The 26502-nt window shown below is 37.0% G+C and overlaps 2 protein-coding genes across 2 annotated transcripts in view; both read right to left on the bottom strand.

Moving 5' to 3' along the window:
* Positions 1–7350, bottom strand: part of dpysl2a (dihydropyrimidinase like 2a) — a 29021-nt gene extending 21671 nt beyond the window's left edge. The window contains exon 1 of the mRNA XM_084138451.1: positions 7016–7350. Coding sequence (XP_083994577.1) covers positions 7016–7057 — 42 coding nt within the window. The 5' untranslated portion in view covers positions 7058–7350. The remainder of the gene's footprint in view (positions 1–7015) is intronic.
* A 4784-nt stretch (positions 7351–12134) lies between these two features.
* bnip3la (BCL2 interacting protein 3 like a) lies at positions 12135–26357 on the bottom strand. Its single transcript, XM_084086643.1, has 6 exons — positions 26245–26357; positions 21527–21785; positions 20688–20769; positions 20466–20572; positions 19122–19277; positions 12135–14900 (listed from the first exon to the last, which is right to left on the bottom strand). Exons 1-6 carry the CDS (start codon positions 26297–26299, stop codon positions 14852–14854), a joined length of 708 nt encoding a protein of 235 aa, XP_083942769.1. The 5' UTR covers positions 26300–26357; the 3' UTR covers positions 12135–14851.
* Positions 26358–26502: the final 145 nt, after the last annotated feature.

The following is a 26502-nucleotide window of genomic DNA, read 5'->3' as shown; positions in this document are numbered from 1 at the left end:
GAATCTGCAGAAGAACGTAAACTCATCTCTACATGTATTTACATGTTTATGACGTTTGACAACAAAAAAACAGCCACAAAAAACAAAAGCTGACACCAATCTAGAACAGCAGACCCACCAAAAACAACTTTACAAGCTCAAATAACACACATTTTAATGCAAGTGCTCATATTTCAATTCATAATTCCTGAGGATTCTGACACTGCTTACTAAAGTGTATTACTCAAACTGCAAAAAAACAAGTAAAAATATTTTTCTGTGGTTACAAATACTGTTGATCACACTGAACTCATCCTGAACCCAGAATATTCCTTTAATCCATTGTAAAGCCTGTGAATGGGCTTAATTGGTCATTACGTAACAGCAAAAAGATCCCTACTCTAGTAGATCAAGCAGTGCAAATAGTGCGTGTACTTAAAATGTTGAACTAAACGCTTGTTATGGTTAAATTTCCGACAGCTAAGAGTGCCTAGTGCCGCTCTGTTTCGAGTAAAGAGACAAATGCAGCAGCACTTAGTCATTTTCTCTTCTTTTCCCCCACGTAGTGTGTAGTGCAGTGAGCGTGAGAGGTTGTTAATGATGGCTTCCAGAGAGCCCATCCATACCAGACCAAATCCCCGCGACCCACTTACAGCAAATCCAGTGCATACTTTTATCCTAAAGACACACTACTCAAATTGACAACCAGGGGGGCTCCCAGAAAAACTGCCTTTCCGAAAGTAATGTGCACTGAGAACTAAGAGAAGTGGGTCAAACACACTCAGATTGGTGAAGGTATACGGTCACATCTAGCAATAGTGGAAGCGTTTATGTGGCTGATCAGGTTTGTGTTTCACGTCTTCACAAGTATAACATGTATGCATGCATGTATGCATGAGGTCTAAACACAAAAAATACAACATTTTGAGGGTCTGTTCTGCTCCGTTTGCTGCGGCTTTAAAAAAATAAATAACAGAGACCATAGACATTGTAGAATTATTTCAGTAATGCCTCACAAATGTCCACTGACAAATTATTTAATCAGGTTAAAGCTGGTTTGCCCATCTTTAATTTATCTTTCCACATTTGTGTTTGTAGAAAGTCCAGACAGTGTTGGTGAATATAGATCATATGTGACCCTGGACCACAAAACCAGTCACATAAATAAAATTAAATACATAACCTGAAAGCTGAATAAATAAGCTTTCCATTGATGTATGGTTTGTTATGATAGGACAATATTTGAAACTATTTGAACAACTATTTGAACATCTGGAATCGTAACATTGAGAAAATCTCCTTTAAAGTTGTTCATTTATGTTGGCGATTGTGCTTCATTCACTCACAAAAATAAATGTTTTACATATTTACGGTAGGAAATGTACAAAATATCTTCATGGAACATGATCTTTACTTAATATTCTAATGATTTTTGGCATAAAAGAAAAATCGATTATTTTGACCCATACAATGTATTGTTGGCTATTGCCACAAATATACCCGTGCGACATGTGACTGGTTTTGTGATCCAGGGTCACATATGTGGTTGAAATGATATACAGTATTTTGAGTGGTAAGAATCATACTTAACGCAATTACATGAATGCAGAACATTGTGTTTGAAATAACAAAACATATAACAATATGCATAACAAAATGCAAGTATGCATTGCACTCTCAGCATTAGGTGCTACAACGAGCAATAGTATAAACTGTTTTCTTCTATTTGATGTTTATAGCTTGCACATATGGTTTAAAGGGGTCTCTGTATCCTTATTCAGCACTGAGATTGCTAGAGCTTCATGCAAACAACAAAATTGACTCCATACGTGAATATTTACACTAGGACAATGGTGTATGTGGCCTTTTTCTGTTCATCTCAGTCACAGAAAAACAATATCACCCAAACTAGCCACAGCAGACTATTTCCAGGTCAAGAAGTTCCTCCTAAATAACAGCAAGTTGACTATCACTGTATCACTGATTATTGGAGCACAGATTATTCAGTCTGTGCACTTTTAATTCAATGTGGAATTTGCAATTTCTTTGTAATTATTTGTGAAATGTACTTGCAATTTCTGAGTGAAAATGAAAAGTCTGAGTTTGCTGTGTTCCAGGAGCTCAACTTCTCTGCGCTATTGCTGGAAATCTGGAGTCTTTCTGATCCAGAGGGTTAATCGTGAGTTCAGCTGCAAACCAGAATGACGTTCTCGGGTTCTGAACTAACAATCAGTGTAATCTACAGGATCAGTGTGCTGTCAAAGATGGAAAATTATCTTTATCATGACAATTGAGGCCAAAACAATGTCACAGTTTTAACCAAACACGTGTCAAATTGTAGCGAGCAGTTTGTCGACACCTGCCAGCAATTAAAAGCACATTAGGTGTTGAAACCAAGTTTATTGGCACCGACATTGTTCTCAGGAAGACGTATCATTACGTGCTATTACTCAACAATTCACTTCAGTGATTTTTCTAACCACACATTTGAAGCACACACACCAGGGGCCCTATTTTAACGATCTGGAACGCAAGTATCAAACACGAAACGCAAGTAACTTTGTGGGCGGATCTCGGGCGCTGTTGCTATTATACCGGCGGGATAAATGACTCTTGCGCCGACACAAATCTAAAATGGGTTGGTCTGAAGTAGCTTCATTACTCATAGGTGTGGTTTGGGCGTAACGTGAAATAAACCAATCAGAGCGACATCTCACATTTGCCAGGCGCACGCCAGGAGCGGTTCACAGCCGAGGAGACCGACGTTCTCGTCGCTCGATGGTGTTTTAAGCCTCCAATGGCTCCTTAGAGGCAGCTAACCCTACCCTCAACCTTAAACCTACCCAAGCCTCCGGCGCCGTTGGGGGCTTAAAACACCAAACACCCGTTCTTGTCAGGGCCGTAAAAGACAGAGAAGTTACATTGGGGATGGGAGAAACACACCCAAATTAGCTTCGATTAAACAGGCGTATGATAATTTGGGTAAATGTGTAAGCTAGATTTATGCCTATTTTTTCACATCTTCATGGACACCACAATGATTTCCCTCGTGTGGAATATTTTTCCTTGTAATTATGTATGGTTTGCAAAAATGGCAACTGCTGCGTCTGTGTAGATGAGAGAAGCAAAGTGTATGGCGTTGTGCACACACTACATTATGGCCAGGCATGCGCCCTTAAAATAGCATCTGAATAACGCGCCACTGACTTTAGACTAGGTTTCTCCTGGTCTGTGACGGAATTGTTTTCTGAAACTGCAAAATAGCACCAGGGAACGTTTGTGCCGGAACACGCCTCCTCTTTTCGCTGAACCGCCCCCGGGAGCGCAAGTTCATTTCCTAATTTACCGACGTGCGTCTGTGGAGGGAAAAGTCCGCTGTGCGTCGGGTGCAAAATAGGAATGATACATGCGTCGGTGTACAAAGTCAATTGCGCTGGGTGAAAGATAGGACCCCAGGACTACATTTATATGTAAAACATAAAACATCACAAAGGAGATTTCTAGCTATCATGTGTTTTAGATGGTTGTTGTGAGATTAAATGGAGAGCAAACTGTTTAAGTCTCCCGTTTCTCAGATAATCTAACATTCGGTCTTGGGGTTTCAGAAGAGATGTGTGGTTAGAAAAATAACAATCCCATTATGTTTGCAAAATGATAAAATGGAACGTTCCCTTAACATTCGCATAACCAAGAAAAAACATTGGACGTTTTAAACATTAATAGAACATTTAGTCTTTATAACTTGTCTTCTGGGTCCAGGCCAATCAACTCTGATACTACTAAGACTGCTATCAGAACTGCTGAGCATTGAACAATAAAATGCTGCATTCACGCCATGTCATGATTACCGTAATTTCGAGATGACAACACATGATGTTCTACTCTGAGCTGTTCGAGTTTAGCTTTTTTATGGCAACACAATCAACGCCTAAATTAATCTGCAGCAGTAAGGTGGTACAGCGGTCACATGGTACAAGTAGGAGCTCTCTGAATATTCCCAGCTTACAAGTTGTAAATCCTAGGCCTTGAATGCTTTAACCTGATTGAAATCTCGAAATTACGACATGGTGTGAATGCACCTAAAGTTTCAGAGCATCTATCATGATGGGTTGATGACACACATCTGAGTTTTTTAAGGTGAGCTTCACTGCTGTCACCAGTTCAAATGGGGGTCAAAGGGAATGAACGACTGCACTTTTATCAAGACAATGAGAGCATGAGAGAGAACAACATAAAACCAGCGGATCCCTCAGACATTCGATACGCTGCGGATGATGAAGTCAGGCGAAGTAGAACATTGTCTGGGCTGTGGGAATGTGATTGCTGCAGAAAACATGCCTAGAATGTGGGCCGTGTGTGTGTGTGTGTGTGTGTGTGTGTTCAGAGGGAAAGGATCGAGTGCTCAGGCCATGTTTGTCATGAGTGGTGTGGCGATGTGACACTGCCGGACAATGATAAAATGAGATTGAAGTATAAGAAGTATAATTTTAGTATAATTGTAAAAACGTCCCCCTTCAGCCCTTGTCTTTTTGCTTTTAAATAATTTTTTATAGAGCAAACATAAGAATAACTTTCAAATAGTAAGTAATATTTCAGGGTAAAAACTGAGGTTTACTTGATTATACATCTTTTTTTTTTAGAAAAATCATGTGAGTATCGAAACATGATCCATCAGGCTTTTAATGAAGGTTTATTTGTTCATCTCTCAATCATCATTATATTGTATTGCATTATATGTTTTAAAACTACAGAGCGTTGATCATAAAACTAAGCATTTAAATATCATCTTACAAAGACTGGCAGATATAGAGTGAGATCTGATATTTGCATTTTATGTAAGTATCTGCTGTACTATTATAAATATCTCACTGATTTACATTACAAGCATCAGAATGTCATCTTATTTTTTTCCCTTATAAATATCAGCAGCATTTGCACCAAATTGCATATTTTTGCTCAGTTTGGGCCAACACAATTTATGTGTTTTTTACTCCTCGAGTATGAGCTTCATATTCCCACTATATCATCATATATGATCCATAAAAGCCTGATGTATTAGATATGACACAAAACATAAAACACATATGCAAACTTTTATACATATATATATATATATATTGTCTCAAGGTTCACTATTCTTCTGTTTCAAAACAATAGATTTTTCTTTGCCTATTATTTCATAAATCAGGCTTTACATGGTTAAGAATCTTCATGCAGATCATTCCCATACAATCTCATTCACATTTCCACGTATATTAACTGGGGTGCCATTCACATTCGGCTTTAATTTACAATAGCACATGGCAGCTTTTGATTCTAAACACATGGATGCAAATGAGATTTAAAATCTTTGCGAAGAAAAAATGTGGGTCTGTTCCTCATCAAAGCTGATAAACAATATCATAAGATATAGTACATCAGTCATATGGACTAGTTGTAGGTTATTGTATTGTGCTTTTTTGCTCCTGTTAGAGCCTGACAGTTGATTTCAGTATAAACTGTCATTGTATGCAAAAGAGCTGTATTAATATTCAAACACTCCGCAGAAAAACGAACAGCATACAGATTTGGAACAATGACATAACGTGATCTAGTCCTTTAAGTCTTTGAGTGTGTAGTGCAGTATAGTATCAGTGTTTGCCACCCACTGGCAGTCTTATCACCATCCCTTAAGATGGCTGAAGCTTAGCTGACGTTTAAGAGCTAAAGGCAAGATCTACCGGCAAAGGCAGAGTTTTCCTCTTTCTCCCTCCTGTCCCAGATCTGTCCGTTCCTGCAGGCCTTCTGCAACCAGATCACCGCCTCTAAAACAATCCCAGAGAATATCGAATGCAGTGCACACTGTCTTTGCACTGTGATAGGCCAGTGGTGAACGGAACATGTATTACAGAGGAAAGTGTCACCACATACCATGACATACACTTTACATTCACTGACCTACTTTTCAGAAGAGGATTTTCATCCATTTCCTCTGGAGACGGTTTCTGCATTTGCCACGGCTATCAAACCAGCGGGGGTGTACGAGGAGGCCATTGCTCCGGCATTTAAACCGAAGCTGCTTTTTACATTAATGAATTTTGACAAAGTCATCATTCACTGAAGATATAGCCTATATTGTAAGATACATTTCTGCAATAGATATATACATTTGAAGGCTCAGTTGGAATAGTGAATAATGCTTGATTCGATTCTCTGATTTGAGGCTATGATATATCCTGAAGGATGTATGCATGCTTTTCACAAGCTAGTTTTTCAAGTTTTCAGTGCATGCGAAACCATAATTCACAAAGATTTCCAAAGAACTGCAATGATGCAACGCTTCACTGAAGATAAGATATTCCTAGGTAGATGAGACATATTCCTAGGATCTTAAAATAATACATGTATGCATGAAGGCTGAACAGCTTTGCATTCAGTCATTTTTAATGTTGAAAAAAATAATAATACTTCTGATGGCGGATGATTTCAATGCATACAGAGACACTAGTCACAAAAAAATCACCAGTGATTAATTACTGTATATTCATTTGTGACATGATATAGCAACATTATAAGACACATTTTAGCAACAAAATAGGATTGAATGTAATAAATTGAAGTATTGCAATGTTCATGGCTTGGGATAATGCATTATATTCTATTTAAACGAGGCTGTTTTATAACGCATGCACGACAGCTTTCCATAAGGTAAAATATTCATCCAGTGGGACCCAGCGGAGCTTCAATGGATCTGACCCACAAAGAACCCCGTTTGATAAGTGGGTCTGAATGTGTGTGTGTGTGTGTGTGACACTGAAATGAGAGGTGACAGTAATCCAACATCTGATGTAAAGGTATTGGCATGACTGGACCACCGTGAAAGCACAAAACCGCAAACTGCACATATTAGGCTTAACTTGATCATTTCAGCATTGAAATGCCATTATAGGAATCTCCGCTCCTGTTAGGAGTCGCTGTCATCGTTTCATCACCTCATCACCTCATATTCATAATCGCGAGTGCTGTCAGACCATCATTCGTGTTGATCTGTACTCACAGTGATGCGAGGGATGTTCTTTTTGCCCTGGTATCCGGACATCTCTGCGCTGATGGCTGGAGATCCGCACGCGTAATGGTTCCCGATGCGCGTTTGGAGAAGCTCAATGACACCCGCCGCTGTCGGCACTAAACAACCCGGATGCGATGGTGGGATGTTTCCAGACAATCCTGCAGAGATTCTAAAGGTGGATGATGAAGTTTCCCCTCGGTTTCAGGAGACGGGCTCTTCTCTCTTGTTCCGGCGCAGCGGCAGGACGTTCCAGACAGACACCGATGGAGATTTACGCGGCCAAAGCCACCGTGCATGCGCAGCGCAACACCCCACCCTGATCCACGCACGCACACACGCGCACGCACGCACACACACGCACGTTAAGGAATCAATTCTATTTCTATAGATTTTCTATGTATTCCTATACAATCACAAACTTATTTTGATGATACACTTGTGTGAAACATAAAAGCATTCAGAAGAGTTACATTTTCTGTATAAAATGAACTGATAAAAATGTTTCATATCCCTGGCTGTTGATAGTCTTTTTGGGGGGATAATAGCCTATACATTTTGTATAAAAACTACACAGATTTTGTTTAGTTTTGTTTGCTGTTCAGATAAACAATTCAACCCAATTCAAAAGTCAAATAAAATAAAACTATTAGCATTTATACAAACCAGTCTTCTGGCCTGGTCTATCCCTAAAGACCTAATTAAATTTATGAAATAAAATAAAAGCTGTTGGGAAATATATTGTTTTAAGTTTTAATATAGCTGTTTTTTTTTATGTTTAGCAGCTTAATTTATTGATTCATTTATTATTATAGTGGGATAAAGCATAGTGAGTTATGGGTCTGATGTTTCAAATGATGAAACCATTGAGCAATATAATATATTTGATTAGGACTAATAATACAATTAATGTATAATACAGGTGAAGATTATTTGATTCTTTGTACCTTGTTGTATTAAACAATACGTGTGACTTTATATGTCAATGAAAATAAATTGAGGAATTTGAAAGTGTCAGGCCTACTGGTCAATAAGTCAGATTTTTAAGGATTTCTCTTTTGAGAGATCTCATATTTAAATAGCCTATTATGGGGAAAATGATAACAAGTGAATATGTTGACAAATAATGAATTAAGCATTTCTCCTTCACACACAGCCCCTCCACCTCAGCATATGAAACCTCAGAACACCTGCCAGCAGCCAATCACGTGAATGGAAGCCCACAGGCTCCTCCCACTGAGTTTCTATGGTTGCCGTGGGTAACTGGGCATAGGCTGGTCCTCTACGCCTGTCATCCATAAATGAAGACCACCGGCAGCACAATGGATCCTGCTCTTGTGTGAGATCATTTGGTATTTCATGGCCTAGTTCTCACTGCATGGCTAATCGTTCTTTATCAATGTGAGCAAAATGAGTGTACACACTATTTGTAAGCATCTCATATTGTTGAATAGAATAAGACAATGTGATTGTGTATAAGGAACAACCAGTGAGCTGCTTTACAAGCTGAAACCAGCTCCAGCATGCAAACTACAAGCATGTTATAAACCTCCACTTGCTCTTCTGAGTGTCTTAAATCACAGTGTGCATCTTGTAGTATCTGTGGATCTGGAAGGATGTTTGTTTACTGCCAATGACCACAGTGTTTAATTTTTACCATCCATTGGCTTTTCAGCCATTAGGAGGCAGTAATGTGCAAATTATCACTGACTATATTTAGAATAGCATACTAACATACTGTTCCTGCACTATGTAAGGAACAATTTATCTAAATTATGCACCTCTAGTTTAAAAAAAAAATCCTAGAATCAGTGTAAATAATGTGCAATATTTACTCTTCTTTATTGATTTATCATACGATTAGGCGACAATTCAGATTAAAAATACAAAATAACTTTTTATTTTATGGGCGTGATTCCTATGCATGTCATGTGACCAGTTCTTGGTGTAACGCATTACAAGTAACACCGTAATCTGATTACTTTTTCAAGTAACTTGTAAAGTAATGCATTACTGATACATTTACAACAAAATATCGGAGTTGCTTTTTCAAAATAAGTAACGCAAGTTACTCATTATTCATTTCACTTTTGGTGTGAAATGGCCTTTACATTAGCCAAAAACAGAACTGTTTTTTGTTTTGTTTTGCTTACACTTTATTTTAAGGTGACGTAGTTACATTGTACTTACTCAGATAAGTAGAGAGTAATATTAATTAACTACATGCACTTAATATAGAGTTAGGGTCAGGGGTTGGTTAAGGGTTATTTACTTGTAATTATGCATAATTCACTGTTATTACATGCAGTAAAGTGTAACTACGTCACCTTAGAATACATTTTTATTTAATTAAAAACAAGCAAACCCAGCCTAGGAGAGAAAAAGTAATGCAAAGGTAACATAATATTACTTTTTTACTAAAAGTAAGTAACGCAATTAGTTACTTTTCAGGGAGCAACACAATCATGTAACATTACTTTGTTTTAAAAGTAACTTTCCCCAACACTGCATGTGACAATATAGCCCACTAAGTTCATTGTTACGTAGTGTAATATGCAGTATTCTAATATTAAATATCAGACATGATGTTACACAAATGTTAAAGTGAGAATAAATTACCTCGAAATGCTCTTTTAGCAGATGAGATTCAGTTGCATTTTAAGAAATATAAACACGTTCGGAAATCACATGAAAACTCTGTTCATCGTTTATCTACTTTTAATGCAAACAAAACACGAGACATGATATACACAAGTGTCGTGAATTTATATTTTACAAAGGCAGGCAAAAATGCTTTGGCAAAAGAAAGCTTACAGCTCTGTGTCCATCTACGGACAGATTTTAGGAGAAAAAAAAAACAGGTTCAGAACACATGGAAAGATCACAGTAATCACTAAACAGACTTAAGTAAAGCTAATCAACAGATACAGATCTAAATGTTACTGAATCTGTTGTGAAAATTATTCACAGTGAGTGACTTATGAGAACTAACGCTGGTTGTGCTTAGACCAACCATCCAAATAAACAAAATAAAAGTTCAGCATGCAATAATTAAGGCAAGTGAAGGAAATATGGGGGAGAGGTTTTTCTTTTGGCAGAGAGAAACCATAAAAATAAGACAAAAATGCGCTAAATTCTGATGTTTTCTGTACTTTTTGTGAGGAACAGACCCATATATTTAAGCCATCTTCGCTTTAATTATTATAATTTTGTTTGCATGTGGTCACTGAGCTGTCTAATAGAAAAGAGCTTTGTGAAGACTTTAATGTTTTACAGAAGAAAGAAAGTCAAACAAATATGAACGTCATGAGAGCGAGTGACAGATTTCTCATTTTTGGGTGCACTATCTCTTTAAAAAGAACGCCATGTTGATTGTATCTCTCGCTGAAGCATTTGTTAGCTTTTCATATTTAAAGTTTGCACGTAACAGTATACCATGCGGTTTTCTGTACCTGTAACACATGCATCAGGACAGGAGACACCACCAATCAGAGCGCAGGTCGCATGCTTGCCTGTCTGTGGAGACTTTTCACCAAATAAAACACACAAAACCCCACATTCATAGTGCTCAACAATCACATGCATTCACAGTTCACGCGCGAGTTATTCCATCAAACACACACACACACTCGTGCACCAGTAAATTAGCTTTCAGTCCATCGAGAACTTAATGATGGTGGTAGCCTACTATCTTACCTTCAGAAATGGCAAGAAATATGGATAAATATAAACGTCGGATAAATGGAAAATGCTTGAATGTGTTTGCCATTGATTTATTAAGAATTGCATGCAGTGACAAATGCATCAATGCCACGTTGAGTGGATTGGTTACAGCCCTCCAAGTGGTAGTCATAGGAAAAGTAGTTCAAAGGCCAAGTGTAGATTTTCAATTTTTAATAACAGCATTTGACATGAACTCAGAACTGTAATCAAATTAATTACTAGGACACCATTTCTGGTACTTCCTAATTTGCCGTTTTGTGCCTTCACCGACAAATTCATTAAGGTGTTTTTGGAGAATCGCACTGAACACCCAACATTAATTTGGTGTCTTTTATGAGGCTTGATCTGAATAGGATTTGAGCCAATTTTGGCATAGATTGGGCAAATTTAGAAGGATTATCCGTGAACAAAAAGGTGCAAAAAATCCATTAAATAGCCTATAGAGTGAATCCAGAGAAACTGTTCACCATAGTCTTCAAATTTGACTTGTATGCATCAAGTCATTCTGGCAATCATATATAAAATGCTATTTGGTGTTCATGCTAATACAGCCAGTCTTTCCTGGTTAGTTAATTCATTGATCTGTTACATGGTTTGACCAACATGCAAAGTTGTCGAGAGATGGAAAATCTAGTTTGGCGGAAGTTAATAACATTTTTTTTCTAGGCCATTAGGTTTAAATGATAAAGCTAAAGACACATGCTGGTCTTTCACATTTATCCATTTGGCAGATGCTTTTATATACATTGCATTTAAGGTCAATTTTATTAGTTCCCGGGAATCAAACCCATGATCTTGGCATTAGCGCCATGGTCTACTGTTTGAACTGTAGAAATCCTGGAACAGCATTCTAATAAACCAGTCACAATTTAAGAAAAAAAAGAGTGTGTTTCAGTTAGGGGGCCACCATCATGTCCCCTTTTGATTTTAATGGTATTTGGTTTGAATTTGGACTACAGTATATGAAGCTTTTGAGACTGTCAACAATTCCTGGTTTATTAAAGCACTCTTACGGTGAGTTAAGAAACCGCAGAGGCTTCGTGAATTGATATAAAGCTAAAAATGAATTAAATCCTAGAAGTGTATGTAAAAAATAAAAACAAACAATTACTAAAAAAGAAAAAATATTTAGTTTACTTGCATTTTACGAGAACATTTACTGATATTAACAACAACAAAAAAAAGTTGGGAATCTCTGCAGCATCAAACTGACTATTTGTTTAATTCTACATGTAGATTAGTGCAAGAATATTTGATGAATGAATATTGTAGGAAAAGTTAATGGGTTTCATATCACTTCCTTACTTGTCACATGGCAAAAGCAAAACAAATGAGAAATGTTCAACATGGACACAAACCAACAATGGAAAGACAACAAAAGAAAATATGAATGTCAGGGTTATATTTTAATATCAGTTCAGTTTTCCTCCAATACCAGCGAAATACAAGAAACTACATGTTCTTTGCTTCATCACTCCAGTCACGATTGGAATTCAAACGAAACACATTGTAGAGCTGTCAATCACGAGGGCCCCGCCCTCCAGTATCCATACTCATGATTAAAGCAAAAATTCAAAACAACAAGAGATATAACAGAGAAAGAAAACATAATAATGTGCGTAAAACATCTCGTATGGTGATCCCACCCAACATAGACCAGGCAGGGCTAGCTTATCGTATCTGACATGAGCTACAGCTATTCCATTCACAGTCGTCATTTCCGCCCCACGCAGGGGAAAACTAACTTGACCTCCGCCGCTGGTCCTGACGTGGATTCTCTGAACACACGCATGCAATGGGGCTCAGAAAAGGTGCAAACAACAAAACTCGAGGCACGGCTGAAGTGACACTAAATTGGCCTCTTGTATTTCCACTCCCCCTCCGAGACAGCATGAAAAGCATGAAAACAGAGTAAAGAAGTAAAGTGTGGCACAATGACACAGACACAGACGGCCTCAATGCAAAGGGTGAGCTGTTATCTGGTTAAAGTAGCAGAACTCTCACTGGACTATAACTATGAGGTTTCAAGGTCTTTTAAACACACTTTGCTTAGTAGAAGTGCTACTAGAATAATGTGAGGGTGAAATACCGGTCTAGAAAATGTCCAGGTTATCTTTTTCCCCTAATTGGGGATATATATATATATATATGTGTGTGTTAAATTATGACATTATTTCCATGACATTTTTACTGTATTACAATAAAAATTTGTGTAATACATAGTTATGTATTTTTTTTTTCACAATATGGCAATGAGAACATTTGCTTAATTGTCATGCAAATAATACCTCAGTATCTTAAACCTGGCTTAGGTCTTTATAAATTAGAATATAATCATGGCATGAAATATGAGCCGGACGTGTTCACAACAGATTTCATCTGTATATCGGCAAGTGTAAGTCTTCTAAACGAGTAGTTTCATATGTAAAACGAAACTTAAAAATATGTAGACGGAGTGTGGATGTGTTGTTTTGATAAAAGTACGTACAACAGCGTATTATACACAACCTTAGAAACACTATGACTAATATCAACAGGGTGTTCACAGTAAAATCAAAGGCCTTGTAAGGTGTTGTTAAAATGAAGACAAATAATCCACTCAAACCAGGCAGAGTCTGCGAGAAGTGCGAGGGACTCGTGTTGGGTTTGGCGGTGGAAACCCTTTGGCACTGAGATACACAGTCAGAAAATGCTGCGAGAAGGATATGCATCAAGGCAAAGAAGAGAGTGTAAGTTTGTATGTGTGTGTAGCTTTCCTAGAAACTCTAAAAACAACTATAACCGGACCAGTTTGGCTCTTAAACAGATGTACGTCCATGCTGATCTCTTTAGCTTAAGGTCTTTTGATTAGAAAAACATGTAAATTTGTGATTTTCTTATGTTTTTATACTCTGCTGGGCTACACTTTATTTTAAGGTGTCCGTGTTACACTGTAATTATACATTGAAGTACCGAGTATTAATAATTAACCACATGTACTTACTATAGGGTTAGGAATAGGGGTTGGTTTAGGGTTAGTTGCATGTAATTGTGCATAATTTATAGTTATTACAACAGTAACTACATGTAACGAGTAACAATGACACTGTGAAATAAAGTTTGCTTGAGTTTTGTATCTGTCATACTGGATCTTTCTGGAAGGGAAGAGCAAACTGAATATTCAGAAACTCCCAACAACAGAACTGAGAGAAACCTATAAAGGTTTACATTCTACATGAAATAAGTCTTGAAAATAACTGTAACAGTCCAACATAATGCAGCAAGCGCACATTATGTAAAGAATGACTTCAAACAGTCTCATGAAGCGGTCGTTCTCCTATAAAAGTCATCGAAATGACTAACATGCGTTTATGATTCTGTCGCACATGAAGGGAAGTAACTCAAATGCACAGAATTATCTCTCTAGAATGATTTCTCTAGTGTGAAACCTCACTAAATTTCCTATTAGGAGTCAATAAACTCGATATAAAGATGGCACTATACTGTGTATCAGTCCAGTGGTACCTACAATTTCCCAAGATTCCTGGCCACACCCAGGAGCACACAGAGACTCCATATTAGTTGCATATGAAATGCGTCATGCAGAAATAAAAGATAATATGCCGTGGTTTTAGTGATGGAGTGGTAACTGGGGCTCTAGCTTGCATCAGTGAATAAATCAGAACATGTCCAAATAAAAACATATAAAACATGTCAGTAAGCCACGGCGTTAGAGGGCAAGGAATTGCGACACTGATAAAGGTCAGAGGGGGTGATGGGAAACCAGGGGCGTGGATTCAAAGAAAAGAGAAAGACAGACAGGGGAAATGAGGAGAGAGAGAGAGAGAGAGAGAGAGAGAGAGAGAGAGAGAGAGAGAGAGAGAGAGAGAGAGAGAGAGAGAGAGAGAGAGAGAGAGAGAGAGAGAGAGAGAGAGAGAGAGAGAGAGAGAGAGAGAGAGAGAGAGAGAGAGAGAGAGAGAGAGAGAGAGAGAGAGAGAGAGAGAGAGAGAGAGAGAGAGAGAGAGAGAGAGAGAGAGAGAGAGAGGAGGAATCATCACGCGATTGGCCACCGCTGTGCCACGACTGCTCATGATGGGGCGTCCAGGCACTGGGGTCTGATCCGGTTTAAAATGAGCTGGTGGAGGGCGTAGTCAACCTCTTCCCAATGTAGACCCTAAAAAAAACATAATATTTGTATAATATAATATTAATACAGTACATATTTAATACAAACAAACTAACGTTCAAAAGTTGGAGGTCGGTAAGATTTCTGCTCACCAAAGCTGCATTTATTTAATCAAAAATACAGTAAAAACAATAATATTGTGAAATATTATTGCAATTTAAAATAACTGTTTTCTATTTGAATATATTGTAAAATGTAATTTATTCTTTTGATGCAAAGCTGAATTTTCAGCATCATTATTCAGTCTTCAGTGCCAAGTAATATTGTTCATTCAGTAAATTCATCAGCTTTTAGTTGGATATAAATGTATTGTACATATATAATTATGCATACTGGAATAAAACTGAATATAATAGATACATATACTAAATATATTACTATGAAGCAGCACAATTGTTTTCACCATTGATGATAATAAGATATGCTTTTTAGATGAGGAAATTGATGAATGATTTCTGAAGGATCATGTGACACTGAAGACTGGAGTAATGATGCTGAAAATTCACAGGAATAAATTACATTATAAAAAGAAAAGGGTTATTTTAAATTGTAATCATATTTCAAAATATTTCTCATTTTTAATGTATTTTTTTAATCAAATAAATACAATCTTGGTAAGCAGAAGAGACTTCTTTGAAAAACATCTTACCACCCCAAACTTTTGAAAGGTAGTGTATGACCACCCACATTTACATAACGCATATTCAATATTTGGCATCTTGGTGGGGATGTTGTTGCTCATTTCAGATTGGTTAACAAGTAAAAGTCGTACAGGTGCAGTAGCCAAAACAGAGGGTCAGGGCATGTAAAACTAAATTACGACTTTCTGGTGCAGGAAACCTTGATTGACATTATAAGTGCACTTAAAGAACCCTAGATTAGAGGTGCCTGGAGATATACCTAGGGATTTATGTGAAAATCTTTTGGAATTCTTTGTCGGACGTATATCAGACATCCGAAAGAATATACAACAGTGTTCACATGAGCCTATGGATACACCTGTAACTCTGATTGTCTGATTTTGAGCCTATTTCCTTATCCACTCTTTTAGATATTGTTTGTAAGCTAAAGCCGACAGTCTCTCCTCAAGATATTGTGCCTACAACGCTATTTAAGAAAGTTTTTGAGCTGATTGGTCCATTTGTATTATCAATAATTAATAAGAGTTTCTGGAATTGTTCATTGTACATCCTTTGCTGAAGAAATCAAACCTAGATAAGAGTGTGCTATGCAATTATAGACCAATCTCAAAGCTTCCTTATCTAGCAAAGATTTGGTCTTTATTCAGCTTGAGTCCTTCCTTACTGACAATACTATCGGTGAAGTTTTTCAGTCGGGGTTCAAAAAACAACATAGTACAGAATCTGCATTATTGAAAGTATTTAATGACATTTTTATGGCCACAGACATTGGTGATGTGACCTTACTTCTGCTATTGGATCTTACAGCAGCGTTTGATACAATTGACCATAATATTTGAATCTCGCACTTAGAAAATTACGTAGGTATTCGAGGAAATGCCCTAAATTGGAAAAAGTCTTATTTCCAAAACAGAAGTTTTTCTGTTCAGATGGGAGAATGTACGTCGACCTCAGCGCCTTTATCGTGTGGTATTCCACAAGGACCTATTTTAGCACCAGTCTTTTTTTCACTTTATATGCTTCCTTTAGGTCAGATCATGAGTAAATATGACGTGTTTTTTCATTGCTACACTGTAAAAAAAGATTTTTTGGTGAAGTAAATACTACTGAAAAAAACAACAATGTAATTTACATGAAAAAGTTAGTTCAGGCAAGAATTAAAAAAACGAAGTAAATTCCATATCAGTACTTAATTCAAGCGAGTAGAAATGAAAGCGTAAATATCAACTCAATAAAATTAAGTAAAAATTACTCAGCTTTTCTGATACTGGGGTTCCCATCATGCACTGGACCTTGAATAATTAATGAGGTTAATTTTTCACTGGTTTCCAGCTGTATTTACACTGTTTTATCATTGCTTTTGTTGTCAGGATTAGTAACTTGCCATTTTGTGACATTTCGAGTAAATTTTCTGCTCAAAATGACACATTCAAACACAAAAACGATCCATCAAATGTTACCGTCATTGTGTATTGTCTACCAAGTATTGAGGTCTTTGCATTCACATGATGCTTAACATCTGACATGCTGTAGTATAAATTACTTAGATAATCTAAGTAAAGCACATACTATAAATGATTGGTATAATTCAATATTATTGTTTGAGTGAAATGTAATGCAAAGGAAATTTCAACTAAATCGATATTAATCAACCTTTTACTAGTTAAAATTACTTTTTTTCTGTGTTACTTTCACTTAACTAGGTTAAGTAAAATTTACTTAATTCCATATTCCAAGTAAATTTAACTTAAAGATTTCTAATTAAAGCTACTGATGAATATGTTTAGGTTTTTACTTGGCAAATCTTTGTAAATTTACTAGCATTTTCTGAGTGAAAAAAGTTGCCTAGCTTTTTTCAAGTAAATCCTACTCCAAATTTTTTTCAGTGTACGCAGACGACACCCAGCTGTATCTACCCTTGAAACCAACTGTCCCTACTGCTGTAGAAAGGCTGGTAGAGTGTCTTGGGGAGATTAAGAGGTGGATGTCTGCTAATTTTCTGTGTCTAAATGAATCGAAGACTGAACTGATTTTATTTGGCCCTTCTGAGTCTGCTGATATATCCAAAATTGAATTGGGTACACTATCCCCTTTTCGGATGCCTCATGTAAAAAACGTAGGTATAATTTGTGATAGTGCACTGAAATTCGATAAACAGATAAATGAAGTAGCCAAAATTAGTTTTTTCCAGTTGAGACTAATCGCTAAAATCAAGCCCTTTGTAACACGGAAGGACCTGGAAAAGGTAATTCATGCTTTTATTTTTTCAAGATTGGACCATGGTAATGCACTGTACTATGGTGTTCAACACAAAAGCTTAAACAGATTACAGCTGGTCCAAAATGAGGCTGCAAGACTTCTGACAGGCACTCGGAAAAATGAGCATGTTACTCCTGTATTAAGAGAACTGCAGTGGCTGCCGGTTTCCTACAGGATTAATTTTAAGATACTTTTATTTGTTTTTAAAGCACTTCATAGCACTGCCCCAACATATATAGCTGATCTGATCCAAGTGAAGAAACCAAAGAGAGTATTGCGCTCCGAGTCATTAAATCTCTTGGTGGTCCCGCAGACGTACCGGGAAATGAGAGGAGACCGCTCCTTTGCGGCCGCTGCTCCCAGGCTGTGGAATAGTTTACCTCATTATATCCGGCAATGTTCCTCTCTTAGAGAGTTTAAACGACATTTAAAAGCATATTTTTTCATATTGCCATTTGATCATTCATGAGTGCTGTGTTAGTGGTGTAACGGGTTATTATTAATGCCGCATTGATTTTGAGGTTTTATTTTGTGATTGTCTGTGGCAATGTTATAGAATTTGAACGTGTTTTTATGATTATTTTACTTTGTCCCATGTACAGCACTGTGGTCAACCTTCGTTGTATTAATATGTGCTTTATAAATAAATTGAACATTGAACATTAAAGCTTAATGTACAAATAAATACATTTTACCTGCCAAAATGTTTTTTACTTCTTAAATTACTTGTACATGTAAGACCATGTAGTTATATCATTTCTTAATAGTATCAGCAAGCATCAACACTGCAGCTATATTCATATGTTGCTCTGAAGTGATTATTGTGAGACGCACAGGTTGAGATGGTGCAGTATATGTGACCCTGGACCACAAAACCAGTCTTATGGGTAATTTTTTTAAAATTGAGATTTATACATCATCTGAAAGCTGAATACATAATCTTTCCATTGATGTATGGTTTGTTAGGATAGGACAATATTTGGCCGAGATACAACTATTTGAAAATCTGGAATCTGAGGGTGCAGAAAATATTGAGAAAATCGCCTTTAAATTTGTCCATTTCTATTGGCGATTGTGCTGCATCCATTCACAAAAATAAATGTTTTATATATTTAAGGTGGGAAATTTACAAAATATCTTCATGGAACATGATCTTTACTTAATATCCTAATGATTTTTGGGATAAAAGAAAAATCTATAATTTTGACCCATACAATGTTTTGTTGGCTATTGCCACAAATATACCCGTGCAACATAAGACTGGTTTTGTGTCTCCAGGGTCACATATGGTGTGTGTGTTGGCACTTACCCCAGTCCCAGAGCCAGGATGTGGGTGAGCAGCAGCGAGGGCATAAACATTTTGAGGAACTCAGCGGAGAACACGCCTCCTTTCTTCATAGCACCTGTCTTTCTCATGCTCAGAGACACCGATCCAGAACGCTTCGGGTGGCGGAAGTGGAATTCCCTGTGAGCGGTCAAAGAGAACCATTATACTAATCTCACTTAAACTGCAGAACACTATTGTTAGCACCTTACTGAGGTGTCGAGGTGTCCTGTATTTAAATATTTAAAATAAGAAAATATTATTTAAATAATTAAATATCCAAATAAAATAATACATTTTAAATAAATACAATTATTTTAATTAATACATGATACTTTAAAGTAAACAATAAATGGAATAAAAATCTAAATTATAATTATTATTATTATAACATTTTTAATATATTTTTTTCAATAAATAAGAAATACAATTATTTTAATTAATACATAATATAAAAAATAATAGAATAAAAGAATAGAATAAGAAAAAGGTGGAATTCCATTTGAGCGGTCAAAAAGGACAATTATACTTTTATCTAAACTGCAGAATACTTTTGTTGTGAGCTTGGTACCCTACTGAGGGATTAAATAAAATAAATACATTTAAAATAAATAAATGTAAAAAAATATTAAAAAAAATATATATATTTAAAATAAAAAATAAATAAAATAAAAAAACATTTTCTTTAAATTAAAAATACATTTAAAATAAATAAATATTTAAATATATAATAATATATAACATTATAATTATAATATTTAACATTATATTTAAAATAAATAAATATAAAATAAATAAAATAAAACTAAATATTTATTGAGAAAATTATTTTTCTTAAGTCGTCATGAAATCAAAATTGACCCTATTTACTTTCTTAGCGCACATTACTACACTTAAGGTAAACAATTAATCCATGCAAGATAATACACATAAAAATAGTTTGTTGTGATAATCATTAATCAAAATCTGAAAATTTGCTTCCGTGCGCTAAAGTAAAACCCCGCCCTCTATTCAATACGTTTCACTTGGAAATACGTCACAAAGCGTTTTCTGGTTCACGGGGACTTTAAAATAAATAAATAAGAAATTAAGCTATTTTTAAGAAACATTATTTAAAATCAATCAATCAATCAATCAAATATTTTAAATTGAAAATGATAAAAATAAAAGAGAAATTTTCACTTTCACAAAAAATAGAATGTTTTATGAATATAAAATAAGTATATATATTGGATTTGTTTAGAAATGAAGACATTTTCCATGTGGCAATATGTCACATATGATGAAACTGTGAACATAGACACAAAATGGTTTAATATGGGTTCTTACTTCGGGGGAATGTTCTCTGGTCGACTGGACCAGTCTGCCACCCAACTCTCCCCTTTATTCATGAGGATATCATCCTCTTTGTCCCTCTCCAGACTATCATCATCTGACTGAAAGAGATGAGAAAAGACAGCACTCATTAAGGTGTGCTCCTTAAATAACAGTACTATCACGCTAGATCACTGTTAAACAGTAGTTCAGTAATGACTCTAGATTACGGTGTACCTGACAGTCTCTCTCGCTGGGCATCTCCACATCAAACATGATCTGCCCCTCATCCTGGTCAGGACTGTGTGGTCGTGGTGGGCTGTAAACACACATCAAAGAAATGTAAAATACAGATCAGAGAAAACAAACCAAATCAGACGCCTGAATCATGTGTGGAGTGAATCACACCGTATTGAAAGCTGCAGATCTAAGAATAAAAGAGCTAAATCAAAGCTCTGCACATGTGGAAAAACACAGAGCTTTTAAAAAAAATATATATATATTTTAGTTTTAGTGAACTATAATAGAGTGCAAAAAGTCAGGTTTCAGAAATAAAAATTCCATTAATTTTCTTCATAGGGAAATGGATTTTGAATGATAACTTCTAAACCTTCAAAGACAGTCCTACTGTGAGCAAAGGGGTTGTTTATCGATAGCATTTGCTACAGAAGAAGATGTCAGCCTGCATTATTTCAACTTAGTTTTAAAATCATTGCATTTAACAGCAGAATTCGTGGTGAAAAACTATATTACCCATGATGCTGTACAGAACATTCCACCAATCAGAGTCGAAATGTAAATGTAAATTGAGTTGGTCTCCCAACACTCTCAGAATATTTCAATATATATGCATATTTTGCATATATATCATGGCTTATGAAGCATTAACGAAGACTCTTTAAAAATGAATGGAAAAAATACTTCCGGAACCAGAGCTGCTAAAAAAGGGGGCGGGTGCTAATGCACTATAATAACCCTGGTCTGGGGAGTAGTCCAGTCATTTTTAGCCAATCAGAAACATTCTCTTCCTGTCAGTCATTTTGATTGTTTGAGTTTGAAGAACAAACCTGTCATACCTATTGCAGGATGAACTGCTAGGGCTGGACTCGTGTTGGGCATCCAGCAGGATTTTCTCCATGTCTCCGTTATGGATGGAGGAGGAGGAAGGCACGTGCTCCAGTCCTCCTGTTAGGACCTCCTCTTCCTCCTGCACGGCCTCCAGGGCCTGTGAAGCCTGGGGCTCGCCTTGGTTCCCATTCCCCAGCAGAAGCAGCGAGGGCAAGCTGGCGTTCTGCTGCTGAGTGTTTCCGTTCATCTCCAGCTCCACCCAGGACCCTAAAAAGACAAAACAGTCATTAGCATCAGCTCCTGCTCTTCCACAGTTCCTGCATTCCAGCTTTGTTTGATTTTTTTTATTTGATTTTTTTAAATCCAGTGAAATAATTTAGTCTTTCATGAGAGTTTCTAACCTCTCTCTAACCCTTAGTGTACGTGTCCGCTGGTGTGGAGCTGAGCGGGCGTTTTCAATTCATTCTCTAGGCAGACTCATTCAGGGGATTGTGGGATTGACATCAGGACAGTGTACGCTATGAGAGAATGCCTGCATTTTAAGCAAATGTGAGCCAAAAACACACACATTTTGCTCAAAAGTGAATATGAGAGTGGCTTCTAAGAACACACATCCTCTGTTGACCTGGTGCAAACATGAGACACGTATGCGTCCCACTTGAACCTCACTGTTGCTAGGCAACACAGAGATCCACAGACGGGTCCCATGATGCTTTAATAACATGATGGAGTGATGAGATGTTGCTAGGCATTGTTTTGTGGCTGCTATGGTGTTATGGGTGGTTGGTTTTAAGTTTCTGCTGTTGCTCCAAACAAAATAGAAGTAAATTCTATTAAAGGGATAGTTCACCCCCCCAAAAAAATTCTGTCATTAATTACTCACCCTCATGTCGTTCCAAACCCGTAGTAAAACCATCATAAAAGTAATCCATGTGACTCCAGTGGTTTAACACCAATTTTATGAAGTGACGCGAGTTCTTTGTTTGTGCAAAAAACATAATTTACCACTTTATTTACAAAAAAATATGATGTTTTTACTATGTTTCTGGGGCTTGAAAGGGGTAGTTGCGTAGACTGTCAATGGAGGGACAGAAAGCTCTCAGATTTCATTAAAGGCAGGGTAGGCGATTTGTTCCAGAAAGATTTTTTGTTATGCTGGTTGAAAGTCTCTTTACATCCTGATAGCAATCATTAAGTATGTATATGTATATTTATACCATGGTCTGGGTGAATACTCGATTCTGATTGGCTGCAGGGTGTCCATTAAAAAGTGATAATGTACACCTAGGAACTGATGACAGTTCTAAATGATTGCGCTGGCTCAAACTCACTGATCAACTGCTGCGGTCGGCTCGCTGTGGCCACGTTGCTTGGCAACGCCTGTATACGGGAGATATTAAATAGTGCGCTCGACTTAATAAATAAAAACCCTCACGATTTTTACTCTAAAACACATTAAAGTATTATTAATTGATTAAATATTTCTTTCTTTCGTAAGTGACCATGGTATAAGCGGGTTAATGCCCTTCGAGGTGTCCATTGTCAGGTATTAATGGACTTCGGCGGAGGCAACCGTCCATTAAAACCTGATAATGGACACCTCGTCGGGCATTAACCCTTACATAATCTGTGGAATGCAAAAGACCATAAAGTGTTTCTGTGCCAACACTATCAACGTCGAAATGAATCTGCAGCAGTCAGGTGGGACAGGTCAGTGCTCTTTAAGTTGTTTATGTTTATTATTATTGTAATGTTATGTGCTTTGAGACATGAGGTAGTTTAACGCCGTCTCTCGTCTCATGACGCTTTGCAAACTCTGCTGTGCGCATTCATAATATAACTTTATTAAAGAACCGCTATAAAGCCAAAACAATCTCTGTTACCTTAAATTATACGTTTATCTCTGTAAATCTGCTTTGAAACAATCTACATTGTTAAAAGCGCTATATAAATGAAGATGACTTGACTTGATGTTTTGAAGGAGGCGTGGCTTATGCTTTCTTATGCTTTCAAAGCTATTGCTAGCCTCTCCAAAAATTGCCTAGATGCCTACCCTACCTTTAAAAAGGTCTTAATTTGTGTTTTGAAGATGAACGAAAGTCTTATGGGTTTGGAACGACATGAGGGTGAATAATTAATGACAGAATGTTCATTTTTAGGTGAACTAGCCCTTTAATTTAATCATTATCACAACTAACCTTTTAAAACATCAAGGGAAATAATCAACAACATTGCAGCACTAATAAGCCAGCATGCTGTTTAAATGAGCTTGTCTGATCATCTTATTATGACAAAATCCTTCACTAGAGGCCAGCCCACAACAATGAACTCTCGTATTTCCCCACAGTTATGGGCATGTTGCCATGGCAGACTATTTTCCACCAGCTCTTGTTGTCACACTGCATCACAACAAACCTCAGACTTCCCACAGACTTGCATTGAAGAAGGGACCCAACAAGCCATATCTGGTACCACGTAGTAACCACCATAACAACTGCATAGCAACACCTTGACAACGTGTTGACGAGTTTTGCATGGGCGAGCTCAACTCGCATTCTAAAAAAAATATAAAAACCTAACTTGGCCACATCCTAGGCCAAAAAGTGATGAATGGCTGACTATCGATGTGGTAAAATATTCAAATGAATGCACAGATATTATAAACACACCAGCTCTAGTTGCACTGATCCTGGAGCAGCTCCGATGGAATTCACTGCAGGGCAGGAGCGGGAGGAAGGGAGGATTATGTAATCTCTGGCACATCAAACCACTCGCTGATTTCCCTCTCCCATCCCCCCACTGTGTCTGTAACCCAGATCTGTCTGTGTGCCACAGACGCTGAGAAACCTACTATTCACCACCACTAAATGATAACTAGTAAACAGAAGGACTCATTTTAATGCGTTTGCACCATCTGAAAGCTCTCTAAGAGAGGACAGAATGTAAGAGAAGACAGAGTGCATCTCAAAAGCTATCGGATTGCCTATCTAGACAGCATTTTGGGCATCATAGGATGTATACATGCTGTCTAGGTAGGTAAAACACTAGGTTTATGAGTGTAAATCGGATAGGTAAACAAAGCCAGAATAATTTTACCACTGTAATGTGACAAATTTCCGAGTGCAATAGAATATTCAAGAAGAATGATTGTAGGACGGGACTTGATTTTATCCGTCAGGAATTGATTGTGAAAAGTGAGATTTGATATGAGGGGCTGAAAAATGAGAGGGCTTGATGATATTAGCTGAAAAGGAAAATCTCACAAAATATATATATATTTTTCAGAATAACGTGCATTGGTGAATTTACACGACAAGAGCATGAACGTGTATTAAAGGTGTAATAAAATTACATTTTCATTTTTTTTTTTTTTAACACATCATGTTGACTTGTTTGGACATGTTCCTTGGGGCTTCTTGAAAGATTCCAGATGGTTTCAGAGATACTGTCACCTGTCAAATCACATGATGGACCTTAAATTACTTTATTACGTCACTTTACAACTAGTGCAACCAGTGACACTGGTTGGGTTGCACTAGTTGTAAAGTGACGTAATAATGCATATTATGCATTAAATATGAATTTGAATATGCGTTCAGCTAACTAATAGCATCTAACAATAGCATTCTTCCAAAGAAATTACCCCAAAAATAAGCACTGATTGAGCCTGAGCACACTTATACATTCTTAACGTTCTATAACATTTGCAGAAATATGCATAAATGCATTATGAAGATTCATCTACTTTATATTCAAATCTACAATGCTTGTGCAAGAATTAAGAGTTAATATTTGGTTCTAGAGGATGCAACTGCACTAACATATATTGTTATGCACAAACAAACAAAATAAGGAAATATGGGTTGCACGTGCAACCAATGGAATTGTTCAGAGGTACAGAATGAATGTGAAAATGAAGAAAATGTGCTGAGGTTTGAGGTCATCTGACCAGTAAATCTGACCGCTTTGAATACACAAAGATGAAATAAGAGGGGGAAACAACACAGGAAAATGTCTCAATGTAGACTGCCGTTTTCAGGACAGGGCGGGCAAACACAACATTTACTAAATTATTTCAAATTAACATTTGTGTTGACTTAATTGTGGTATTCTGATAAAAGAAACCAACTAATGAGATTTCAGTTTTTAAAAAGATAAAAATATAATTTATTCAATATGTAATAACCCATATGATGGGGGTATGAAGTAATGCTTAACTGGAATAACCCAGCTACTAAAACTAAAACAGAATGGAGCACACAATGAACAGTAAAATATTAACGCCATAGCCAGTTAAATTAAGCCGAAATAAATTAAGCTCTCCTACAGTTTCATTAGTTATTTACACGCCCCCGCCTCCATTTTTCTCAGAACCCCTCTTCGCTTTGTTTTGATATCAACGTAGCCCCGCCTCCACGGCACTCGAACTTAAAATCAAGCTAACGGTTGGCTAACGTTCCATCAATCATTAAGAGTTGCCAAGTAACGCCACATCATTCATTCTCATTCGCTCTCGCGTTATGACGCCATCTTAATCTCCCGCCCTTTAACCCCTCCCCTAAGAGAAAGGAGGAAATTCCAGCCATTGAGCCAAGTGAGACAATAGATGTTGCATAACAGCGTTTTAAAGCTCCATAGAAAAATAAAACCTGCACATAAAACAGATTTAAAGCGACATTAGGATCCCTCCCGACTTTTCCCTGCAGAAACATGGACGGGGTTTTACCGTTGAGTCCCTGTTCTTCATTGTTGTTGAGCTGCGCAGCGGCTGTGGTGGACATGTTGCCTCTCCAGTCACTCGCGTCCCCTGCTCGGGAACGCGCGCGTGCTCATTCATCTGCGGCCCCTGAATGGCTCCACCTGAACGCAGGCGCGACGTCATCACATTCAGAACATTAATTTCAATAACATCTACTAAATAAATTAAAAATGCACAAAACAGAAGTATAGGCAACAGAAAATTATACTTCTGTTTTGTGCATTT

Source organism: Abramis brama (genome assembly GCF_963993115.1).
Source record: "Abramis brama genome assembly, chromosome: 16".
NCBI classification, from domain to species: Eukaryota; Metazoa; Chordata; class Actinopteri; order Cypriniformes; family Leuciscidae; genus Abramis; species Abramis brama.
The sequence above is the reverse complement of the archived record's forward strand: the minus strand, read 5'-3'. Positions and strand labels throughout refer to the sequence as shown.